Raw genomic sequence first — 17,400 nt, 5'->3', positions numbered from 1 at the left:
CTTTTTTGATTGCTTCCCCTACCCCCATCACCTTGAACTGTGGGGGAAGGGAATAAAAACCCCTGACAAGAAGAAACAGCACCTTTGTGGCTGTTTGAACTTTGAAGGACCAGAGACTTGAAACTGATGCCAGAGATCCCAGGGACTGCCTGGGGTGCCCTGAAAGACACTTTGAATTCACAGATCATGACAATTCTGTCACTCTCAGGAGTTAGATGGTAACTCATTGGTTGTACATGCTCACTTGCTTTGACTTGTAAATGACACTCTTCGTCCTTTTCCCTAGTTAATAAATCTTTAGCTAGTTTATTACAGGATTGGCTACAGGCATCACTTTGGTGCAGGATCGAGGGTACCAAGTAATCTGGGGTAGGTGACTGGTCTCTTGGGAATAGAAGCAACTTGAATGTTGTGTCATTTTTGGTGTAAGTGACCATTTATCACTAAGTCCAGTTTGTCTGGGTGGCAGGATAGACTGGAGAGGTCTAAGGGGACTGGCTGTGACTCCATGGTAAGGCTCATATAGTGATCCAGGAGTTCACAGTTGTTACTGGCTTGGTGAAATCTAATTCTAGAACACACCACCAGCTTGGGGTGTCTGCCCTGATATTGGCAGTCTGCTCTGAGTTAGGCACTCATGATCATGAGCCACTCCAAACATGCACTGCACTCTGAATTGACACAAGCACTCCTGGTGAGGACATGCAGGGGTGACTGGGAGCATGTGTTCGACTTCCCATAATGCAGTGTTCTGCATCCCATAATATTTCACACCTCTTTTCAAAATCCCCAAAAACCTGTGCGTCCCTTCTCACTGTCTGCCATCTCTGACAGAAGCATGGAGCATGCACAGCTCTCGTGAGTATTGTGAGCACAGGGCGCCTGAGCCTGCAGAATTTGCAGAGCGTGACTCATTTCAGCCCCATGAGGCATTTCAAAAACTTCCCTAATCACTCTGTGCTGGAATGGCAGTGAATTGCACCGTGGGATAGCTACTCATGGTGCACTCTGCAGTGATACAAGCACTCCTGGTGAGGACACGCACCGCTGACTCAAGGAGTGCGGTGTGCACACGCACAAGCACTGTAATAACTGTGATGGCTGTATGCTAAAGTAATTTACGTTGACACAAATTTGTAGTGCTGTGTAGCAAAGAGGCATGGCCTCCCTGGGGTTGCCACGGGCGGTGTAGCCCGAGGAGACACCAGATTCCCACCGCAGCGAGGTACCAAACCTGGGGAGAGTAGGAAGTAGGTCCAGGGAAACTAGACAGCTGTCTGGTAGAGTGCTGGCTGGCCTGATACTAAATCAGCATGTTGCAGGCGGATCCCCGCTGACCCAGTGGCGGACCATTCCGCCACTGTTAGGGTCCTGGGCTGGGACACTATGGAGTCAGGTGTGCTTGCGTCCCCCTACTCACCTGTGAGTCTCCCATCTGCTGAGCTAGGACCCTAGACTGTGTTGGGCGCTCACCCCTTGCCAGAGCCCCCTAGACTGTGTTTGCTGCTCACCCCTGCCTGAAGGCTGGGCTCCTAGACTCTTACCTGCTGTATCCTGCCTGAGGGTTTGAGCCCTGGAGACAGCTAATTTCCTGGTAGAGCCTGCCATTCCAGGTGCATGACAGCAAAGAGGTGTGGCCGCCCTTGGAGATTGACAGTGAGGGACGGCCACGCACACCTGCACATTTACACGGAGACATGGCCAAAGTTAAACACATGTGTAAATGCTGGTAGGCTGGGAGCCTATGGGGATCTATGATACTGAGTCATTGAGTTAGTATTGTAGCAATATTTATATAGAAACTTCCTCCGGAGGCAAAAATAGCTTCTGTATCCAACTCTTTGTTCCAGCAGCGCTTACAAGCTGCACCTTTCACCCTGGACTTTCTAAACTCCACCGGCTATTTCCACCTGCGGAGTTTGTTATCATTGGCAGAGCAAATTAGGGTGCTTCTAGGTTTCTGTGGTGAAGTGGCTTAACCTGTAAACTCCCCAGGCCCTAGAGATCAGGTTCAAGGTGCTTGGGAGAGCGAACAGCTCTGGATTCCTGAGGAAGGAAAATGGAAGTGAAAATACCAGACCTTATGCTGACGTAACAAGTCCCCGTGGACTCACCCAGAGGCTTGGGAATGGAGAGGTGAAGGGAGTAATGTTACAGGATGTAATGTTACTGTGGTTACGGTGCCCAGAGGGTGTATTTTCACTTCCCTTTACGGTTTCTTATTATGTCCATTAATATACTGATGTTCGCAGTTAGCAACATCCTGCAGACATGCACCAGGTCAGAGCAGCAAAGCTAGGAGCCTGAAGTTAGGCCCCTAAATCCGCGTGTGGGCATTTTGGTAAAAGTGTTCTGTGATTCAGAAACACGGAGCATCCACAAGGACCAGTGAAATCACTGGGAGAGGCCAGTGCTCCGCAGCTGTGAAAACCAGGCTCTCAGAGTGTCACTATCTCAGAGCGCCACCTCCTGGCAAAACACAGTATTGCCATCATTCAGCAAGGTTTTTGAGCTCAGAAGGGCTGGCACAGGAGCCTTGGGTCCTGTTTGATGCCTTCGCCACAGGCTCTTCGTGATCATTCACAACCGAAACTATGGGCAGCCAAAGCGCTGCAGCCTCCTTTATGCTTTACACAGTCTTTGCTGTAGCATTCCCCTTGCCTCCAGGGGTCAGGTCCCCGCCCTTCCATTCCTCAAGTGAGAGAACCCTCCCTGCAAGAGCTCACAGGCCTTCCCATTCTGGACAATTAATCCCTGTGCCCAGGGAGGGCCTGCAGCTTTTCCTGCCCTGCTCCCAGTGTCTGGGTTTGGGCTGAGGAGCCATTCCCCCTTCCTGGTTCCCAAACATCACATTGGATGCTACCCACCCCTAACCAGGCCTACCCAGAGTGCCCCTGTTCTGTCACAGGTGAACAGAGGAACTCTTCCTTCAAGGGCTCAGGCACCCTTGACACAGGCTTTACTTAGCTGCCCAAATATGGATTAAGGAGCCTGGCGTTAGGCTGCCCTTTCTGCACAATGCCCCCACAGCGAGGTGTGGGAAGAGCTCCCACTGCTGCATACCAGCCATGGGGGTGAGAAGATGGGGCTGAACGGTGTGGAAAGGAGCTAGTGAGGCTGTTGCAGTGGCAGGAGGTGTGTTTAGCCCTGCCATGGTGTGAGGAAAGCCCCAGAGACACGTAAAACCTTTTCAGAGAGCGGCCCTGGATACGGTGGGTTCCATTAGTCAAGAGACCCTGCGTCACAGCTCACCTGGAGGTACGGGCAATGGATAACCAAGAGACACATTGGGTTCCTTGTGTACGTGCAGTCCAGCGGTGGAGACAAAGCCCCGGAGAGGACCTGTCAGTGCTGGGGAGGGCCCTACATCCCTGCCTCCCCTGGCCCTGGAAGCCAGAGCCCAAGAGTCACCGCTGGGTTATGTCCAGCTCTGCAGGGGGGACACCCATCCGGATTCTCTCACCTGTTTAAGGGCTCACTTCCTACCCCACCGGGGGGTGGTGGGGAGAAGAGGACACCCCAGGCTGCAGCCAAGATGGCTGACAGCTTGAGGAAGGGGTTCACCTCCCCCACAGCAGATGAATGGGAGGAGGAAGTGGTAGGATCTGATCTGTTTCAAACCCAAAAGCTTTGGAGTGGCAAAGGAGCATGGGGGGCATGTGGAAACTTCCTCTGTGCCCTGCTGGGGTGAGCTAAGGAGAAGACGGATGGGACAGTTTTGACACTGCTCTGCACTGATTTATGAGAATGGGCCAGGCACATAGCCCTGCCATTTGTGGTTTAGCCAAACCTGGCAGGAACCTGAGTCCTAGGTGAGGAGGGGGCTTGATCTTCCCTGGCCTCTGAAAACAGGGGGGCTGGAGCCCAAGGGCTCCATCTCTGACTAGCAGAGCTGTGGGCTCACCTTTGCAAACAGTGAGGGCCATATGCCAGATCTGTAATAAGCAGACACCGTGCTCAGCAGGCTCTCTGCCTCAGAAATGGACCGTAGGGCCATCTGCAGGCTATACAGAGGACAGAAGATAACTCACCAGACACAAGCCATTCCTGCCACTTACAGCCCACAATAGGTCGGCATCTCTGCCAAGCTCAGAGTGGACCCAGCAGCGTTCTGGGTGCCGTGCAGGTAGCTCATGAGACTGCAGTGGTACAGTCACAGCCAATGGATACCACCACATCTACCTGGAAAACCAGTCTTATGTCATTACAACAAACTCCTTTGTACTTCAGTCCTCAAAGCTCCTAATCACTCACCAGCATGTAGCCAAGGAGCTCCAGTTGAGAATTCGAACTCCTGGGAGTCTGTGGTCTCCAAAATGGCACAGCTAATCTCTGTGACATTCTGGATGAGGGTTAATTTTAGGTGCATGTCCTACATAATCCAGAAGGAGAAACAAGAGGATGTGGATGAGAAACGGAGAGAAGAACCAGAGTCCAGAAGATAAAGATCAGGAATTAAATCTAGCCTCAGGAGAGGAGAGAGGTGTCCACAGACCCCAGAAGGCAGAGGACCCCGGCTCTGCACCCGCCTCAGAAGAAGAGAAAACCCAGGTTCACGAAAGAAATCCAGGGCCACTTACACCAGAGCAGCCAGGACTCCTGCTTGATGTAGCAAGGAAATCAAGCTCTGTGCAATTTAAACAAGCAACTTGTGGATAGAAAAGGCAAGAGCTGAGGGCAGATTATTTAGAATTTACCTTGTTTGTAAGAGCGATGCCCAGCACCTGAAAAACGAAAGCAAAACAGCTATTAGCAATGTATATAGTCCCACATAACACACATCCTCAAAATGGCCTGGCTGGCAAATATGGAGCAGAGAGAAATCATGATTGTTAAATCTTCCAAAAGGCAGGAAATGTATCCAGAGGGGGTGTTTTGCAGAGGTCAATATCAAGGGCCATCCTACGGAATATTTGCATTTGTGAACTTCTGGAAGATATCCGTTTGGTTCAACTGTGATCAACTTTTTTGACAATGGCTAAATGAGAGTCTCAGTTAGACAGGGCAGAATTGAATGGCAAAGTGGCGTGGCGAGGTTGCACTGAGAGGAGAGTCAGTACCAGCAGTCAGACACCTAGGGAACAGAAATAACGAGCACACAGACAAACAAGACGACAGAGAAGAGGTAAGGGAAGTAGTGAGTCCAAGAAACAGAGTGACAGCAAATAAACTAAATACAAGCTAGCACTATTCTCTCTTGGGTAGCAAAAGATAGAGCTAGATACACATACATATTAGGGGAGTTAGAGTGTTATTCTGAATAGCCTGAGTGTGACTGCGTCTGAATTACTGTGTAGCTGTGCTCGACAGAATTTCAGAAGAATATAGAAAAACTGGAGAAAACACAATGAAGAGCAACAAAAGTGATACAACATGTGACAGCTCACGCTCCTTCCATTACAGTTTTAAATTTGAGTTATGTGACAAATTATTGCTCAAAGGAGAGTTTTAGAAAATACAAGCCCTCTCTCTATAAACTCAGAGGCAATGCTATAACTTCAGGGTAATGCCCCTCACAGTTGTCATGCAAAAGCTCTTACCTGACAACTGGTTCTGTGATGGTGAATGACGTTCCCTGTGATGTCTGCCTCTACTCGGGAGAGAAGCTGCTCTTTTGGAGCATGGACAGCCACGTTGCTGTATGTTGGCATCAGGGTGCGGCGAGTCTTGCCTCTTGTCCCATGGTGGTAGTCCTAGACAATAGGAAACATCACAAGAGACAAGTTCTTCTGATTCATTTGGCCTTGGAATTCTGATCTGCTGCTGACCGAGGAATTGCTCACAGCAGCAAGAGCAGCTTGCACTTGCAAAGCTCTTTTCAGCCAAAGATCTCAAACCTCTTGCAAAAAGTATTAAAGCAATATAATCACTGTGTGAGGCAGGGAGATATTAGTATCTCCATGCCGGGGGTGGCAAGTTTGTAGAAATTTTGGTGGTGCCCAGAACCCGCCCGCCCCCAACTTCGCCCCCCCACCTGCCTAAGGCTCTGGGAGGGAGTTGGGTGGGGGAGGGGTTCTGGGGTGCAGGCTCTGGGAGGGAGTTTGGGTGCTGGGTGCAGGCTCTGGGCTGGGGCAGGGGGTGGGTTTGCAGGAGGGGGTGAGGGGTGCAGGCTCTGGGACAGAGTTTGGGGATTGGAGGGGTGCAGGGGTGAGGGCTATGGGGCTGAGGATGAGGGGTTTGGGGTGTGGGAGGGAGCTCAGGGCTAGGGCAGAGGGGTGGGTGTGGGGGATGAGGGCTTTGGGGCATTGGAGAGGCTTAGGGCTAGGGCGGAAGGGCAGCCTGCCCTGGCACCAGTGGAGGGAGAAGGGGGCACTAGGACGCTGCGGCAGCAGTTGATACCTGAAGCCGGCAGAGCAGAGTCAGCATGAGCTGCAGGCTCTGGGCAGTGAGCAAGGGCAGCAGGTGGGGGCCGGGGGATACTCGGGGGAGGCAGGCGGGGCTGGGGGAGGCGCATGGGTGCAGCAGGGAAACATTGATGGAGCCAGGCCCCCGAGCCCGGAATATTGGTGGAGCCCGGGCACCATGAGCCCACAGAACTCGCTGCCCCGTCTCCATCATTCCCACTGGGTAACTCTGGCCCAGAGAGCCGAAAAGGCTGAACCGACAGCAGTGGAGTACACGGGAGCTTAGTCATTGACACTGGTGGGTACAAGATCAGGCGCTAAATGTCTTGCCTAAGGCTGCACAGTGAGTAAATGGCAGAGCCAGCAATGGGAATAAGCAATCTAGTTAGATTCGGTTTTGTTTAAATGACTGATAAAATAAGCTGGGCTGGAGGGAATGTATATTCCGGTTTTTGTGTCTTTTTGTACCTAGAGAATCCCTCTAGGCAAAACCTTTATGTTTTGAATCTGATTACCCTGTAAGGTATTTACCATCCTGACTCTACAGAGGTGATTCTTTTACTTTTTCTTCAATTAAAATTCTTCTTTTAAGAACCTGATTGCTTTTTCATTGTTCTCAAGATCCAAGGGTTTGGGTCTGTGGTCACCTATGCAAATTGGTGAGGATTTTTATCAAACCTTCCCCAGGAAAGGTGATGTAGGGTTTGGGAGGATTTTGGGGGGAAAGACGTTTCGAAGCGGACTCTTTCCCTGTTATATATTTGTTAAACGCTTGGTGGTGGCAGCAATAAAGTCCAGGGACAAAAAGGTAAAATAGTTTGTACCTTGGGGAAGTTTTAACCTAAGCTGGTAAAAATAAGCTTAGGGGTTTTAGCCCAGAGGCCTAGTCTCCTGCTCTTATCCTCTAGATCAGTGGTGTTCAACCAGGGGGGACTTCTGTATCCCTGAGGGTCTGCAGGGGTCTTTCAGGGGGTATATCAACTCATCTAGATATTTGCCTAGTTTTACAGCAGACGACAAAGAAAGCACTTGCAAAGTTACTAACTCAAATTTCATACAATGGCTTCTTTAGACTACTCTATATACTGCCCACTGAAATGCAGGGACAATATTTAGATTCCAGTTGATTTATTTTCTAATTCTAGGGCAAAAATGGGAAAATAAGCAGTCTTTTTTCAGGAATAATGTGCTAGGACACTTTTATAATTTTATGCCTGATTTTGTAAGCAAGTAGTTTTTAAGTGAGGTGAAATTTGGGGTACACAAGACAAATCAGACTCCTGAAAGGGGGACACTAATCTGGAAAGGTTGAGAACCACTGCTCTAAATCAGAGGTTCCCTAATTGTCATCCATAGACCACTGGTGGTCTACCTAAAGCGGGTTGGTAAGCCACATGTTGCTTGCAACACCTCCTCATTTCCAGCTACTAACCTGGAATAAAAAACAGCTAAAAATACCTTCAATGCTTTTCCATGCAAGCAACTGATGTAGTTCCCACACATTGTGCATGGGAGGGGCGCTCAAGCCATGAGACATCAGACGATAAAAATCATTTGAGAGAACCCCAGCTCCACATTGTGCTCCTCTCTGCTTAACTGCAGGCATCACGTAGATCGCATACATTGGGGGACAATGCTAGCTGACCGGAGCAGACACTACCGCGGGGCTGCTGCCCCTGCTTTAGAGGGAGAGGAAGTTTGAGAGAACCCCCTGGCTCCTTTACCTTCAGGCGGCTGACGAACCCAGAAATCTTAACCTGGCTCATTGCAGCCCCAAACTCCTGAAGTGCCTTCAAGGTGAGGTCCAAGTGGCTCTCAGCACAGACTGCGAGGATGGAAACCACTCCCTGTCACCCAAGAGAAATACAGGTTAGGATCGAACCAGGTGCCTGATAGATCCCACGAGTCCATTCCTTTCACCCAAAGTGGTGTAAAGTGCCAATCAGGCCTGAGACACATGGGGAGCGGGCGCTGAGTGAAATAGCAATCAAGAGGATAGGAAGCAAAATGGCATCTGTCCCAGGCCAACTCAGAGCTGAGCCCCACAGGGAGCATTCAGGGATTACTTGGTAAAATGGGGAGAGGGACAGAGGCCTCACCTGTCTCTCAGGGGCTTCCATATAATCTGCTGTCGTCAGAAGTGTCTGAATCTGTGATTTAACATGGACCAGGTCCTGACAAGCTGCTAAGGACGTTCCTAGCGCCTTATACAGGAAACTCTGAAAGAAAGAGACCAGCCCTGGGATATCAGGAACACAACGTGCCTGTCAGTACAGACCCAGCTCAGCAACACTCAGGAAGGAACAAGATAGCCAAGTCCAAGCACTCAGCCTGCAGAAACATCCCATCGTCTAGCCCAGCCAGAGAACCAACAATGCAGTACAGACAAGCAGCCTGTCCAAGCAAATATTGGAAGGGCAGGGGGGCAAGAGAGCAGGGAATAAGTACAAACACATTTTATACGCAGAATAAAATATCAAATAATGAAGCCTTGAGAGAAGCCTGATGCAGCCCTCCAATCAGAATTTCAGGGGAAAGTAACTGGAAACTAAACCTTAACAGAGAACAAACCTTCTCTTTGGAGGGGCTGGCATAGCCGGCCATCTGCCAGCTCAACTCAAGGGATATCTGGCTGCTCCAGGCACTGTCGTCTATCATCTCCAGAGATGTTCTTAGGAACTGAGTGTAAAACCAGAGTTAAAGCAGATGATTAATTGCAAGAATGTGGGGGTTGTTGTGGGGTTTGGGGTTTTGGTTGGTTGGTTGGTTTTTGCTTCCTTGTTCTGTTGTAAACTTTCCAATATTCAGGTGTCATGGGAAGATTATTTCCCTATTGAGAACTATAAACATTGACAATCCAGACTTCCTCTGCCTCTTGTTCTTGAACCTTTGCCTGAGGATTCCTCTCAGTCCCCAAACCCAGATGGACAGTGAATTGGAGAATGAGATGGAGCCAAGACATCTGACCATTGAGGAATGATTTTCGAGTGGATGGACGATGGGTCTAGTCAACTTTGAACAAAGGGCCCTGGACTACGAAGGACCAGGCACCTTCTCTGAAGTGCTATGGACCCTTTATGACACCTCCCGAGGGTACCCAGGGTTGTGAGGGACCTCACTACCACCTGCCCTTAGCACGAGGAAGCCTTCTCTGTGCCTGCCAAGTGTCAGCTCCTGACTCTGCCAGTCACAGGAAACACAAGCACACCCTTCTCACCCCATCCAGGCTCCACTGTCCTTCTACAGATAAGCAATCGGTACACTCCAACCGCCCAGCCCTCTGGGCATCCCCAGAATGTCCAGCCCCTGTTCCACTGGACACTCACAGAATTCAGAGGTTTGCTACACACCACCTTACCAGTTTCACCTCAGCATCACCGCTCCATTTCACACACTTCGATACATTGACAGTGAAAACAAGTAGAGTTTAATTCACCAAGATCAGAGATTTGAGAAGCAGCAAGAAAAATTAATGGAAACAAATGGTTACATAAAAATAAAATCCTAACACACTTCTAGAGCTTCAACTTAAAGAACCAAACAGTCCCCTGTCTCACAAGGGATAGCTCCCCCAAATCTCTCTCCCAGCAGGAAACACCCAGACCAAATGTGATCCTCCATTCATAAGACAAGCCACTTGGCAATTTGTCCAATAGGTAAAGGATACCTGGTGCAGGATACCTCTGGACCTCCAGATATAGTTCCAAGCATCCATTGTCCGCTTGTAAACAGGGTACCCCCTATTGTTTGTTTGTTTTTCTTGTCTTGAATCTCCTCTGGAGACTTTGCAATCACTTGATTAGAATTTTGCTCTATTGATTAGCATCCACTGTGAATAATTACTCAGTCTGCATACAGCCATTCAAGCAGCTAAGCATCTTCTGCCTGAAAGAAACTTCTTTATCACCTTCTGGTGACCAGCCCCAACTCACAGACCTTCAAAGCATCAATTTCAGTAGACAACCAGAACGCCTTAGATATTATCCATCCAGTCACTGTGCAATGATTATGAGGATTATGCCGTGTGGCACAGGCATCCAGGAAAGGCTTTACATGACACCCTTTGATGATATAGAAATCAGATCCAGGGAATCCTAAGAACCCTATGCACTCCTGTGGCCTCTGTCAGTGGGTACCCAAAGGACCCGGGGTCACACCCTCAACTCCCATTGAAGTCAGCCAGAGGTTAGTAACTCTCAGCACTTTGCTGTTTCAGGCCCGACTTTTGAACAACAGCCAGGAAATATCAGAAGCCTCACAAGAGAACCTAATCTTAGTTGATTTTTGAGCCCAAAGAATTTCAAATGAGGCTGGATCTGGAATGGGAAATTCTAGAGTGTAATCCAACCCCAAATGGAACTCCAAACCTTCTGGGGCTTCTTTCTCACTAGGTCCTTTCCTTTCATTTTCAGCCCTCGCCATAAAAATCTTCCTTGTCTGGATTTACATGAGGCTGTAAAGAGCTCTTTCTGACCACAAAGGCTTCTCCATGAGATACAGACACCAAACCTTGTCTTGTCTCTTTTCCTTTTTGGGTTTCTCAGAGCAAGTTTTCTTTTGAGTGGCAAATAGAAAAAAAAAATCCTTTAGACGTCCCCCAGTGATGCATTAGCACCATTAGCATGCTGGGTTTCTGGTTAAGTTTTGTGTTGTTCCCAGGGGTAGTACAGAGGGATTTATAACTAGAGCTGGTTGAACAATAGTAAGTCCATTTCACAAAACAAGTGGGATTTTTTTGTTTTCTTGATTTTTCAACATACAAATGAAAAGTGAAAACACAAAAATATTTTGCTTTTCAAAATCAAAAATGACCATTATTCAATTCTTTGTTTTCCCCATTTCCTTCCCTTTATCCCTCATCCCCGTGCTTTTTCCCCCCTCTTCCATTTTGTGATTGAAAAGGGGGGGGGAGGGAGGAAGGAGACAAACAGCAAAGCAACTGGGAAAAAAAAACCCAAAAAATCAGCTTCAGTTTCAAAAAACTAAACATTTTCTATTTGGGTTGGGGTTATTTTGTTTTGTTTTGGGGTTTTTTTTTGTGTTTAAAAAAAAAAGAACCCTGAAAAATTTGAAAATGTCCCATGAAAATAAAAAGGCCATTTTTAATTGAACAAAAGTTGTAAATGAAATGGTTTGACCAGCTCTGCTTATAATGAATAAGTTATCATTATTTGTTTCCCCAGCTGATACATTTGGAGGGGGAAGGGAGGACTGTGACAATACATCTGAAAGCCATCCTCTACCTGAAGCAGCATGTGCTCCCACTGTGCATGGTCCAGGGAATTCTCTGTGTTTCCTATAAAGCAGGAGGCAAAACAATAATGTCACCTAGATTAGCAAGAAGAGTCATCCCAGGTATCTCCTTTGCAATGAGTCCTTCTAAAACTCCTGGTCTGCCAAGCTGTAACATACCTGGGCTTTCAAGGCGAAATGGGACTGTACCTATTGGGTTCTGGGAGAGTCACCCCGCTCCTGTCCTGAGGGGCTTAAAACAGCCCTGGGCGAGGGCTGTAGGAGGGAAAGAGGTGAGAGGTTTTTCACAGGAGTGGGTGGGTGAGATTCTGTGGCCTGCGTTGTGCAGGAGGTCGGACTAGATGATCATAATGGTCCCTTCTGACCTTGCTATCTATGAATCTATGAAAGGGATTAACAAGAGCTGGGCTGACAGGGAAAGCAGCCACAGCTGTAGCCAGGGTAATCAGGGCCCAGCTGGCCCTTATAAGAGGGCCGTGGGCCAGTAGGAGAAGGTCTTTCTCTCTAGTTTTGAAGGGAGCAGGGCCTGCCTGCAGAAAGGGTACTGGGAATGAGGGCGGGCTGGGGAAAGGCCAGAGGAGCAGGGAAGCTCTAGGCTGGCAACTCCCCAGGTTATTGGGCCTGGTCCAAGGCCCATAGGGGTACTGCGTTGCAGGGAAAGGCAGCAGACCCAAACCCCCTTGCCTGTGGTGACTGGCTCTTACACTGCAATCTGCCCCAAGGTGCAGGGGCTTGATGATGATGATGATGATGGGCAGTAGCCCAGACTGAGGCAAGGTGGGGATTAGAGGGTTGGGCGTTCCCCAGAGAAGGGAGACCCATAGAGACTGAGGGGGTACTGCCAGGGGGCAGCACCCTGGGTAAAAAGGGCACCGGGGTCTGAGAGGGACACGGGCCTGCAGAGGGTGCTCTGTGCTGGAAAGAGCTAATTCCCAGATGGCCAGCAGGAGGCGCTGCAGGGGTGAGTCGTTGCGCCGTCACAGGGACCTGCGCCAACGTTCTTTGTTGGACCAACAGAAAATGTCCTGTTTCAGAGTAGCAGCCGGGTCAGCCTGTATCCGCAAAAAGAAAAGGAGGACTTGTGGCACCTTAGAGACTAAGAAATTTATTTGAGCGTAAGCTTTCGTGAGCTACAGCTCACTTCGTCAGATGTTACGTACCCTGCTGGCATTTTTATTCAGGGTCCGTCAACCCACCAGGAGTGAGATGCTGAGCACTCCCAATTCCTCTTGACTTGAATGGGAGCTGAGGGTGCTGAGCACCTCACAAAACTGTTCAGCACATCAGAAGACTGGGTTTAATAGGAATACAAACTTTTCCTGCAGAATCAGAGATTCTGGACTTGATCCGAACTGGATGTAAATCGGTGTAGCTTCACTGAAGTCAATGGAATTATACTGATTTACATCAGCTGAGAATCTGGCCCTGTTTCTGAGTGTCCAGCTCTAACCTAGCCTTCTTTAATGTCGGCACAATGTAGTGCTGGGGACTCTGTACAGCCACAGCAAGGAGGGAAGATACAGCTCATTTTTTTAAATCTTTTTCGGAATATCAAACCCACTTGTCCATTGGGGGGTTCGACGTTCATGAGAAACATATCGGGCTTGTGCTGCACTTAGGGTCTGTCCTGCTCCACAGAGACTAGACAGCCGCAGCTACGTCACTGGAGCTCTGCTGGCATAACGCCACCGTGTAGACGCAGCCTACGCTGACTGAAGGGTTTTTTCCATGGACGTCAATAGATTCAGACCACTGTAAAATTGGTGAAAGACATTATTAGGCCCACAATACCTAGATTCTCCCTAGGGCACCCACTTGGCCAGCCTAGCTTTTATGGCTCAGGTTTCCTTACAGAAAGACAAACTCTGGGTTTTTTAATTGAATCCCCCTTGAAAGTAAACCTGGGGTTTAATTTTCAGAAAAAGTCCGTTTGCAAAATCAGACTCTATATGTAACCCCAAAATCTTCCACTAACCTCCAGCTTCATGCATATTGACCTTCCCAAAAAATAACCTAGCAAAGGTATGGGGGAAAGTGCTGTGAAATTTCCATTCAGCTGAAACCTTCCTGGCCTGATTCTGCCCTGTTTGAATTGGCCTCAGTGGTTCACAGGTATCCAGAGGAAGGAAAAGTGTGGGCCTAGAAGCCCCATTTCAATTCCCCACTGTTCCCACGTACTGCAACAGGAATGGCACAACACACGTCAATACGAAGCTGCATTTTCTGGCTTCCCTTCTATTCTCCATGGACCACACTCCTCCTAACTAGCACTTTACCTTCAATGTACTGCAGCAGAGATGGGATCTCTGCTACCCACATCTCACCCACTGCTGCATGGATAGTTTGGTGCAGGGCCTTTAGTAACTGCAAGGCAGCACATCCGTGTCCTTCTCTTTCATAAGGGGATGAGGCTACTACCTGTCAATGAAAGAGAAAAAACAGGCTAAGTTTTGTCGGCACAATACCCGTTTGTTCCTGAGGGAGGGAATAGTTCAGAGACTCTCATTGTGGAGACCATCCAATAGAGTTGTTGCTTCTACTGCAGTGCCTTCCTGAAGAAGAAAGCATTCTAGCTAGTAGGAGGATGCAGAACAGTGTGTCTCAGGAGAGGCCGGAGAGAGAGAGACCCAATCATACACATTCCTCAGCCTAAGTCAAGCATCTAGCTACAAAACCAATTTGTATAGTTAACTCTCCCATTCCACAGAAAACCTGTTCTCATGGTCTACTCACCAGGAGTCGCGCCAGCAGCCCCTGGGGTGTAGGGAGTTGCACTAGGGAAAGAAACAGAATAGCGTTAATTATGCCAGGCTTTGCAGAGAGTCCTGCTGATGTTCTTCACCTATCCATTTCCAACATGCCCACCAATGTTGAATACAGCTGATAATAATTTGCATTTCCATAGTGTTTTCAGTCTGAGCATCTCAAAATGCTCTACAAACGTGTATGAATTCCACCTCACAGCACCTCTGTGAGCTTGGCATGAATTACTCCTTCATTTCACAAGTGGGGAAGCTGAGAGAGAAAGATCAAGTGATTTCCCCAAGGTCACATCAGAATTTTGGTGGCGAGCTGGGAACAGAACCCACATTTCCTAGCTCCCTCCCATGGCCGTGTTGTAATCACAAGACCATCCCTCATTTATCTGAGCCTCCTGATTGCAGATGAGAGAACTGGAGCAGACTGAACCTGTTCATTTCCTAGTGCCTGGAGAGAAGAAATGAAAGAGTTTCTGTTATAAACCTCGTCCACTGTAGTCGAGGCAAGCAGCTGCTTCTCCTTCCTGCTGCTTTTTCTCAGCCAGTTCCCTAAGGCATCTGCAGAGAGGCTTCAAAGTACCCGTGTACTGAGCTGGCACCACATACTCCAGCAGCCTTGGCCATAACACCTGCAGAGAAGAGCGAGACTGTTCAGTACGGAGCTATTTCCGTTCCCCCACCTCCAGTATCCTGATGTCCGAATCCCTCCCTGTCATGTAGCTTCTCCTTTGATTCATCAAGGACCCTTCCTTAACCTATCACCTCACCTCTCTCTCCCCATTAACTCACTCTACCTGTCCGGTGCCCCCTCACTCTGTCTTTTAAAGACACTATCTTGTTTGGTGAGCAATTGGGCTCTCACCCAGAGATGAATCCTCTTTCCCAGCATTAGAGCATTATGGAGATATTTAGATAATACCATAAGCTTACCCAGAACTTGACAGACCTATATAAGGCACAGTCCCAGCCCCAATATCTCTTCAAATCCAGGATCACCAACTCTACATTTCAGAAGTATTCATGGGGGATCTAAGGGGAAGTTGCACTCAGACAGTGGAAAGAATTAAGAGACGATCTCTGCAACATGATTCCTTCCAGTTAAGTTGCTTGATATCTTTTCTCTAATGTGAACCGCTTACTCCATGATGAAGGGGTCACATCATCCCTGACATGAATTTGACATGCTGATCCTCCATTATGCTGACTGTGCAGAAAGCTTCCTTGTGGAGGGGTACAAGGAACGTAAGGAAGAACGTCCCTATTTCAAGAAGCAGTAGCAAGAGGTCACTTACTTGGGTCATTCCATTGACTGAGGTGTCCAGACATTGCAGGATGTCAATGCACAGGGTTTGGATCGTGCTTTCTTCCTCAACATCCTGTGTGAGAAGTGTTGTACCCTGCTGTGAGATAGCTACATAGAACTTATTCGCTAGTAGTAAGACACTGGCAATAGAACCAGTGTCCTTCTCTTACAAAGCCATCTTGAGCATTGACCTACGCCTGCTTTTATACTGCACTGGAAGTGCACAAACATCTGAAGGGAAGAGAATAATAGAAACTCCGAACTGGTGGGTCAGATCCCAGGCTTAGGAAAACCCTAAAATGAAGGGAATGATTCACTGAACACAAAAGAGTTCCCCCAACAGTGTTCAATTTTTTAAAATTTGAAAAACTGTTTCATCTTTTGATCTCTGAGGAAAAACATTCCGATTCTGCCCAGGGGAAATAAATATGCAGAACCAGGGGGATCCAATCTCTTTGTTCTGATGCCCCAACCAGCTTGGTCATTCTGTGTGTAGTGAGTGTGATTCCTATCAATGGGCCTAATTCTGCTCTTCCTTTACAACGGACTAAATATTGATTGAATCTACGTGAATTTCAGTTTAAAGGAGTGCCATAAACTGGTCCGATGAGAAAAAGCAGCCTTCTTTAAGTTGGAGGGGGGAATTTGTGGGACAAAAGGCCCTTGGAGAGTATGTAGAAAAGGCGGCCAGGCAGAGCTACGATCTTCAACAACTTACTGTCAGGTTGAACTGTTTATGTTCATACATATCATGGATTCAGTCATGGAGCACAAAGTGTCTGGAGCCCGGGGCTGTGTCCATGGATAGAAATACGGATTGAAGATATTTTTAAACTAGTACATGTAGAGTAGAGCATGTAGTGAGTGAAAGATGCAGCAAGCTTTTCCAGGCTCCTGAGACAGTCTGTGATGCTCAGAGTGGCCAGAGTCGATAGAACCACCTTCCCTGCTTTCATTCAGGATCCAAGATCCAAGATCTGTGTGACAGATATGAGACCTTGGAAGAGGGAGGAGTTCAAATGACTATATTGAAATGTGTCAGACAGTGCTTCATGTAAATTATACCACCCCAGTTAAGCAAAATCCCAGCCTTTTGTAAACAGCTCTATGAGGGAAGTGCGTGTCATCTCTGAGTAATAATCATAGCAGTTCCATTTTATATCTTAAGTTATTTGATAACTTTACTGATGCCATGTGATGCCATACTGGAAAGTCTGATAACACTGTACCCATTTATTATATAACCTGCCACCTCTTCTCTGTCTGCCCTACTTAAAATATTGTACTTCTTTTAAGCAAAGACGTACTGAGCGATTGAAAGCTGTGAAGGGCATCACAGAAAAAAATGGAATAGTATTGGTGAAATCGTTTAGAGATGTCAGCGGTGAGAAGCTGCTCAAAAGTGACTCAGAGGAAACTGTTGAGGGAAGTATGCACAAGCAAGAACTCAAAAGACTTATCACCAGGATGCAGACTCAAAGAGCACAAAAGATGATGAAATGTGGGAAGGCAGTGGGACCAGATGATGCCGCAATCAAGGCATTCCAAGCATTAGGCCATGAGGGAGTGGTGATGATTAACTTTTTCCATATAATACTCCAAACTGGAAAAATGCCCAAGTGGAGGAAGAGCACACTGGTTTCTATCTTCAAGCTTAAAGGTGCTGTGCCAGAATGTAATTACCAACCCATCAAGTTAAAGAGTCTCGCAGTGAAATGGTTGGAAAGAATTACCGAGAAAA

General features: G+C 48.0%; 1 protein-coding gene across 1 annotated transcript; it reads right to left on the bottom strand.

Moving 5' to 3' along the window:
- Nucleotides 1-4,246: 4,246 nt before the first annotated feature.
- Nucleotides 4,247-16,067, bottom strand: LOC114021625 (maestro heat-like repeat-containing protein family member 1). Its single transcript, XM_037884263.2, has 11 exons — nt 15,649-16,067; nt 14,841-14,985; nt 14,331-14,371; nt 13,874-14,015; nt 11,588-11,640; nt 8,916-9,023; nt 8,444-8,563; nt 8,069-8,191; nt 5,541-5,693; nt 4,698-4,724; nt 4,247-4,372 (listed from the first exon to the last, which is right to left on the bottom strand). Exons 1-11 carry the CDS (start codon nt 15,655-15,657, stop codon nt 4,247-4,249), a joined length of 1,047 nt encoding a protein of 348 aa, XP_037740191.2. The 5' UTR covers nt 15,658-16,067.
- Between the last annotated feature and the right edge of the window lie 1,333 nt (nt 16,068-17,400).

The sequence above is a fragment of the Chelonia mydas genome, chromosome 20 (genome assembly GCF_015237465.2).
Source record: "Chelonia mydas isolate rCheMyd1 chromosome 20, rCheMyd1.pri.v2, whole genome shotgun sequence".
Taxonomy (NCBI): domain Eukaryota; kingdom Metazoa; phylum Chordata; order Testudines; family Cheloniidae; genus Chelonia; species Chelonia mydas.
This window is presented reverse-complemented; position numbering and strand designations above follow the sequence as displayed.

Excerpts from the sequence above, each read along its gene's own strand:
- LOC114021625 (XM_037884263.2), bottom strand. Across the intron at positions 14,372-14,840 it reads CCTCGACTACAGTGGACGAG|TGCAACTCCCTACACCCCAG; the intron begins GTTTATAACAGA and ends TTCTTTCCCTAG. Across the intron at positions 14,016-14,330 it reads GGCTGCTGGCGCGACTCCTG|GTAGTAGCCTCATCCCCTTA; the intron begins GTGAGTAGACCA and ends TTTCATTGACAG.